This window comes from Myotis davidii, unplaced genomic scaffold (genome assembly GCF_000327345.1).
Source record: "Myotis davidii unplaced genomic scaffold, ASM32734v1 scaffold995, whole genome shotgun sequence".
NCBI lineage: Eukaryota > Metazoa > Chordata > Mammalia > Chiroptera > Vespertilionidae > Myotis > Myotis davidii.
The window spans coordinates 37,490-45,874 of NW_006286240.1; the positions used below are offsets into that span (position 1 = coordinate 37,490).

General features: G+C 40.5%; 1 protein-coding gene across 2 annotated transcripts in view; it reads right to left on the reverse strand.

Moving 5' to 3' along the window:
* EDA2R (ectodysplasin A2 receptor) overlaps positions 1 to 8,385 on the reverse strand; it is a 45,285-nt gene that overhangs the window by 24,574 nt on the left and 12,326 nt on the right. Inside the window, exon 2 of one of the 2 annotated variants that reach the window (XM_006757509.2) lies at positions 2,309 to 2,405. In XM_006757509.2, the coding sequence (XP_006757572.2) occupies positions 2,309 to 2,395 (87 nt within the window). In that variant the 5' untranslated portion in view covers positions 2,396 to 2,405. Of the gene's footprint in view, positions 1 to 2,308; positions 2,406 to 8,385 lie in introns of those variants that run through there. The other variant, XM_015559918.1, reaches the window with a different exon arrangement.

Below are 8,385 nucleotides of genomic sequence, written 5' to 3' on the forward strand. Positions count from 1 at the left end.
TTGAATGTTTGGGTCTGTGAGCCATCTCAATCACTTTTGTGTGTAGAATGAGTTAGGGGTTAATTATTATTATTTTTTTCTGTCTAGATACAGCCCATTGTTACAGCAGCCATTTTAGAAAAGACTCCTTCCTCATGAAATTAACCTGGCTCCTCTTTTCCCATTTTGATTGCAGGCTCCTGGAAGGTTGGGACTTTGGATTACACGCCGTGTGTATCTGAATTAAAAGTAGGGACTTGCTTTGGCTCTGAACACGAGGGAGGCAAAATGGCAGCAGCTTGAACAAGTGCACCCATTAGTAGTCCTAAACAACAACCCATCCCCAAACTCACTGGCTGATGTTAATCATCCTTTTCAACTGTGGGCTGTGCTTTGGCGAATCTACACCGAGCTCAGCTGGGTGCTTCTCGGGTTGTGGCAGCTGAGGCAACCCTGCATCTCACTGAGCTCTGTGGTTGGACTGGGTGGTCCCTTCCACCTTGGATTGGGGTGGGGGCTGGGTTAACCAGAGTTATCCTTCTGGTAAAGGAAGAGGTGAAAAACGGGAAGCAGAAAAAATGCTGGAGGTCTCTTAAGGCCCAGGCTCAGAACTGTTGTTTCTACCCATGAAGGAGTCACATTGGCTGAGCCCAAAGTCAGAGGGGTGGGGAACACGCTCTGCCTGTGGTGAGGACATGGAAAGGATGTACATGTGGGGAGGAGTGAAGAATTATGGCCAATTGCTCCATCTAGCACAAGGGTGGGAAATGTCCCGGGCCGTATCAGGCCTGTAAAATCATTTGGTCTGGCCCTGCCAAAGCAGTAGGGGTGAGTTAATTAAATGTTTGAGCAAATATAGCAGTTTAATTTTTTTCTTTATTAAGGTATTACACATGTGTCCTTATTGCCCCATTGCCCTCCTGCCCCCTCCCCCATTCATACCCTCCTGGTGTCTGTGTCCATTGGTTATGCTTATATATGTGCATATAAGTCTTTTGTTTGGTCTCCTCCCCTTACCCCCACCCTCCTCTGCCTTCCCTCTGAGGAGAAACGGAGGTATTTTAAATGTGCCTTTTGGACACTTTTAGCACATGCATGTAACAATGATTATGTAATTATCTTGAGAAGACTTTAAAGTCTAAATTTCTGGCCTTCTGGCCTCGCCTCCGGGAAGGCCTACTCAAGCGTGCAGCACATTCCGTTTCTGACCACCTAACGGGAGGCCTTCCCTCCCACCCTGCCTCCCTCTCTTGTAAGTTTGAGTCCGGATGAGTAGAGGTGCATATATCCTTTCTGATTGGTGTTTCTTGTTTCTTGGGACATATTCTTAGAAGTGGGATCACTGGGTTGAATGGGACTTCCATTTTCAGTTTTTTGAGAAAACTCCATACTGTTCTCCACAGTGGCTGTACCAGTCTGCATTCCCACCAGCAGTAGCAGGCTAATTTTTAAGTTGGTCGTTTTGCATGGCCTGAGAATGATATTATAAATATCTAAATGGCCATTGGCAGAAAAAAGGTTCCCTACCTCTGATAAGCACAAGTTAGGAATTTATTTCTCTCATATGAAAGTCCAGAGGTAGGCGGTCCAAGGCTGGTGTAGTCCACCAAATTCTCAGGAACTTAGCAGCTTCTGGCCATTGCTCCTCTGTGCATGACCTTGGTGTTCAAGTTCACTGATGGACTACGGTGGCAGCTTTAGCTCCAGCCATGAGGTAGAAGGAAGGGATAACGGAGAAAGGAAACCAAGGGAACATGCCAACTGCCATTTAAAAGAGGTTTCTAGAAGTTGCCAAAATGTGCTTTCACAGCATGTGGCCACAGCTGCTTGCAAGGGAGACTGAAAATATAATCTTTATGCCAGTTGGCCACATACTTTAGTAAATCAGATCTGTTACTAACAAAAATATTCGATTCCTGGTCAGGCCACATGTCTGGGTTGCGGGCTTGTTCCCCCATCATGCAGGAGGCAGCTGATCAGTGATTCTCTCTCATCATTGATATTTCTCTCTTTCTCTCTTCCTCTCCTTTCCTCTCTGAAATCAATAAACATATATATTTTTTTAAAAAAATAGTAAGTTAGATGGAGCCAAGGATCAAACCAGTGATTTGGAAGACAAGGTAGCAGAAAACAACCCCTTCTGACCCTCACCTTGGCAGGCTGACTTCTTGTTGGAGCTATTACAGCTATTGTTATAATCTTTGGATTCCATATTTTGCCCATTGGACTGTATTAAGCACATGTGGGGCTCTCCCAATTTTGGACCCTCTCAATTGCCAGATGGTTCCTAAGATGTAACAGAAGAAATATTCTGACCACCAGGACTTACCTTGGAGAGCTCTTGTCCAGGGCCACACAGTTGGCAAGTGACACACCGTCCCCATTGGTCCCAATATTCATTTTCTTGGCAATCCATGGTGGGAGGGCTATGGGAATAGAACATAAAAAAACTAGGGAACTAGTAGAAATAGATTGTAAGTTAAGTAGTAGCTTCTATGTCACTTGATTCATGTGCCCAATTAATCTTATTTATTTATTTATTTTTAAAATTTCTGTGTACTCTTAAACTTGTCTCAGACTTGGAGATAGAGTTGGGGGAAGCCTGCCTAAAACAGCTAATGCAGGATTCCAAAATGATGGCTGATTAAGTGGAAGCTACACTGACATTTTCTGAGGACCAAACTGGAGTTACAACTAAAATATAGTAAAACCATCCTGAATAACCAACTGAAGACTAGCTGAGGAGAATCCTTATAAACAATGGCGTAGCCCTGACCGGTTTGGCTCAGTGGATAGAGCATCGGCCTGTGGACTGAAGGGTCCCAGGTTCGATTCCAGTCAAGGGCATGTACCTGGGTTGCGGGCACATCCCCAGTGAGGGGTATGCAGGAGGCAGCTGATCAATGTTTCTCTCTCATCGATGTTTCTGGCTCTCTATCCCTCTCCCTTCCTCTCTGTAAAAAAAAAAAAATCAATAACAATGGCGTAAAGAGTAGACCACATAGAGAGATTGACTCATCAAGAAGTAAAGAGAGAGAACCTAAATAAATAAAATTAGGAAAGAGAGAAGTGAAGAAGCAACTGACACCACATAAATACAAAGGATTGTAAGAAAATATTACAAACAACTATATCCCAACAAATTGAACAAACTGTACAAAAGGATAAATTCCTAGAAGCATACAATCTTCGAAAACTGACTCAGGAAGAATCAGAATATCTGAGTGAATCAATAACAACTGCTGAAATTGAAGCAGTGATAAAAAACCAACCAAACAACAACAACAAACAAACAAACAACAATAACAAAAAACCTCCCAGGATACAAAAGTCTTGGACCTGACAGACTAACAGGGCTTTTTAACAAACATTCAAAGAAGAACTAACACCTATCCTCTTCAAAATATTCCAAAAAATTCAAGAGAAAGAAAGTTCTTTTTATGAGGCCAGCTTTATCCTAATTCCAAAACCAGAAAAACTACAATAAAAGAAAATTACTGGCAAAATTTCCCAGATGAACATACGTGCCAAAATCTAAAACAAATTATCAGCAAATCAGACCCAGAAATATATTAAAAAAGATTATCCATTATGACCAAGGAAAATTTATTTTGGTGACACAAGCCTGTGCAATATTCGCCAAACAATAAATATGGTACATCACATAAACAAACTGAAAGATAAAAGTCATATGATCATATCAATAGAAGCAGAAAAAGCATTTGACAGAATCCAGCACACATTTTTTATAACAACTCTCAGCAAAGTGGATATAGAGCAATCACACAAATAAAGGCCATATATCACAAAACTACAGCTAATATTACATAATTGGCAAAAACTAAAAGCATTTCCCTTAAGAACAGGAACAAGATAGGGATGCCCTCTTTCACCACTCTTATTCATCATAGTACTAGAAGTCTTAGCCACAGCAATCAGATAAGAAGAAAAAATAAAATTTATTCAAATTGGAAAGGAGGAAATGAAACTCATTATTCACAGTTTGTCATGATATTATACATAGAAACCTCTAAAGACTCCACCAAAAATTACTAGATTTAATAAATGAATTTGGAAAAGTAGCAAGATACAAAATTAACATCCAGAAATCTATGGCATTTCTATACACCAGTAATGAACTCTCAGAAAGAGAAACTAAAAAAACAAAAAAACCGTTTGTCATTGCAACAACAACAACAACAACAAGGATATCTTGGAATAAACTTATCCAAGGACGTAAAAAGCCTATACTCAGCAAGCTACAGGATACTGAGAAAAGCAACAGAGAAATATACAAACAAATGGAAGAATACACTGTGTTTATGGATTGGAATAATTAACATAATTATTAAAATGCCCATAATACCCAAAGAAATCTATAGATTCAACTCAATCCCTCTTAAAATGGCAATGTCATCTTTCACAGATATAGAACAAATAATCCAAAAAATTATTTGGAACCAAAAGAGACCCCCAAAAGTCACAGCAATCTTGAGAAAAGAATGCAAAGTTGGAGGGATCACAATACCTGATATCGAATTATACTACAAAGCCATTATAATCAGAACAATCTGATACTGTCACAAGAAGAGGCATAAGGATCAATGGAACAGAACAGAGCACCCAGAAATTGACCCAAGCCATTATGCTCAATTAATACTTGACAAAAGAAGTAAGAGCATACAATAGGGTAATGACAGTCTCTTCATTCCCTCTCATCATTGATGTTTCTATCTCTCTCTCCCTCTCCCTTCCTCTCTGAAGTCAATAAAAATATAAAAAAGACAGTCTCTTCAATAAATGGATTTTGGGAAAATTGGACAAGTAAATGCAAGAAAATGAAACTAGACCATCAAGTTACACCATACAAGAGAATAAATTCAAAATGAATAAAAGACTTAAATGTAGGTTGTGAAACCATAAAAATCCTAGAAGAAACCTTCAGCAGCAAAATCTCAGACGTATCTCCTAGCAATATGTTTGCTGATACATCTCCTAGGGCAAAGTATGTGTCTATCATTTTACTTTTTATCCAATCCCAGGGATTTCCCTACTCTGCTTTCTCCTGCCTCTCTAGTCTATCATCAATGAATTTCCTGTAACCCACCTATCTGCCTTTCCTTTGATTGCAATGTATACTAGTAATCACTGTGAAAGAGAGGGCTAAGGGGTTTGCCTGGCTCAAAGGTCCAAGCAGCCTCGACTGCCTGCCTCATTAGGCTTTTATTGGAATTTTTATCTTTAGATACAATCAGTAGGGTGAGTAATCTTGGGAGGACACATGTGTTTACATTGTCCTCTAGGCAAGGGCATCCAGGGATTAAGCATAAGGATTGCAGTAAACACCCAGGGATCTGCACGTACACAGACTTGTTTGGAAAGGTCAAAGAATAATTAGGGGCGCCACCTTCAATACTCCCCTAAGTCTCCCTTACATCGGAATTCTGATAAATAGGGCAGGCGGCCTTCCCACACTTCCCTTTTCTCAGAATGTCCTCCTTACAAACTTTCCAACCAAGTCTTGTGTGCTCCCCAACATGGGAATACATCAAAATAAACAGCTGCACAGGAAGAGAAACCATCAACAAAATAAAAAGGAATCCCACTGTATGGGAGAACATATTTGCCAATGACACATCTGATAAAGGGTTAGTTTCCAAAATATATAAAGAATTCATAGAACTTAAGAAAAGGAAGAAGCAATGAAATTTTTTAAAAAATAGGCAAAATACCTATGTAGACACTTCTCCAAAGAAGACATACTGATGGCCAAGAGATATGAGAAATTGCTCAAGGCAACTAATCATCGGATAGATGCAAATTACACACCATCCATGTGAGGTGAGCAAATAGAACGCTGTGGCTGAGAAAGCTGAAGGACACTTCTTTTTTTATCAAAATTGTGTGAAGTACCTTTGAGGACACCTAACTGGTATTGCTTCTGTCCTAGGTAGAGTAGAAGTGGAAAATGACACAGCATGAATAAATGCCCTGGTGCACTAAGATGTAGAGAAGGGAAAACATTCAGATAATAATTCTTGGAATACAGATGGCATAGAGCAGTAGCATTAGCATTGGTCTGAGACAGTTGTGAGATATGTGTTCTGATACTAGATATAGGTGTACCCAATCATCCCTTTGCTCAGGCATAAAAGGCTACCATGTGGTATTGAACTTTCAGTGCTAAAACTGGGACAGTATCTGACAACATTGGATGTTTGGTCAACTTACTTAGCTCTTCTTCTTTCAAGCTATTTCCTTGGATGAGTCACTTAATATTTTCTGGCCCCAGTTAATCTGAAAAAGGGGGACAAAATGTTTCTCACATAACTTACATAGCTCTTGGGAGAATTATAAGAGCTAAGGTGCATCAAACCATTCTGAAGGCTTTGAAAAGCTGTGCAAAATAAGAATGAGTTAAGTATGCAGAGAGATAGTGCTGTACAAAGAAGAATTGTAATGAGGGAGAATCAAGTAATTGATACAGTGAGATTGCACTACTCAAGAGAAAGATTGGGTGAGAGTCTTTTTGCTCACTCCTTAACCTCATACCAATGTTAACCTCAAGTGGCTTCTCAAAGAACTGAATGTCCTAAGTGTGTACTTCTAGTCGGAAGAGAGGATAGTGAGCATTTCATCACTCATTCCCTCAAAAGTCACTAATAGCAATGGAATAAGTCATCCTGTCTGGAAAGCCTGCACCTTTTCCCACCATCAACTGGGCCATTCTGGACTACACAATCTATTTTGCACAAGCTGAAGGTGCCCCCTCCTGTGTTATTCTGATTACTGGCCTATAGTTAAAGCCTCAGTAGACATGCTCCCCTCCCTAACCACCCTTCAAATTAAGGACCAAAATCATCAGTGGTTTCTTAGCCTTCATGACAAGAGAATTAAATGTCATGGGCAGACATCCAGCATACTGGTCTAAACAATTCTCTTGTATTTTCTTGCTCACAAATATAGAAAAACATTGACAGAAGCCAAACAACAATCCTGCCCTTGAAATAAGCTCCTGACATAGCCAACGGAAATCTCCATAGCAGCTGCTCCTGGCCTTTGGGTGTCTGAGACACCCTCTTTTGTTTGGTTTTCAGAGCCCCAACCATCTAATACATCATGTGGCATGAATCTTAACACATTCACTCTAAGCCTGGCTTCAAGACCCATGTATAGGCAAGGTAGGCTTATTGCAAAATCCCCATATCATGACCTAGTGAAAGAACAGAGGGCTTTACCTGCCCCCCTCTTTTTGTCAAACTGTTTATCAAAAGCAAAACATTAAATTGTCTGTCATTATTAGCTTAACAAATTACCTTTATTAAAGAGAGCAAAATCATATAGATGCTGGTTGTTCTGAAGAAATCTGAGCATATGGGTAGAATTGTCTAATAATGGTTAAATGTCATTATCCAGGAACAATCTCTCACACCTTATGTCAAATTCTTCCCTGTAGTCAGCAGTGTGCTTTTGCAAATATACTGTCTTTTATTTTAAGAGAATAATTATGTTTTGAGAAAGTAAGAGCTACTCTGGGCTGCCCCATAACTACAGCTAGGTAATCTTCTACAGTATCATAGAGGATGGGGCTGAATCCTTCAAACTGCTGGATAACTCAGCAATATAAACAGAGGTATAAAATTTTAACATATCTTTACACTCATATAAACATTATCCAGATAAAGATATAGAACCTTTCCATTTCCTCAGCAGGACTTCTCATGGCCCTTCCCAGTCAATATCATCACATTCTCCCTAGTAATTTATATTCTGGCTTCTATCACCATTATTAGTTTTACCTGTCCTTAAACTTCATATAAATTGGATACGTACAAGAGCACTCTTTTGTTTCTGGCTTTCTTTGCTCAAAGTAATGCCTATGATATTTATCCACTGAATGTGTAGCAACATTTGTTCCTTACTTTTGCTGTGTGGTAACCTATTATATGGATATTCCATTATATATTTATACTAGAGGCCCGGTGCATGAAATTCGTTCACGGATAGGGTCGCTAGGCCTGGCTAGCAAGCAGGGCCGATTGGGGCCTTCCTTCCAGCTACCAGCTGGGGCCTTCCTTCATTTCATGCCTCCCCCTGGTGGTCAGCACTCATCATAGTGAGTGATCGAACTCCCGGTCTCCCGGTCAAACTCCTGAGGGGACACTTTGCATATTAGCCTTTTACATATATACTAGTGGCCCAGTGCACAAAAATTTGTGCACTCGGGGTGGGGGGAGTCTCCCTCAGCCCAGCCTGCACCCTCTCCAATCTGGGACCCCTCAGGGGATGTCCCACTTCCGGTTTAGGCCTGATCCCTGGCAGTTGGATATCCCTCTTGTAATCCAGGACTGCTGGCTCCTAACTGCTCACCTGCATGCCTGTCTAATCACCCCTAACCCCTCTGCC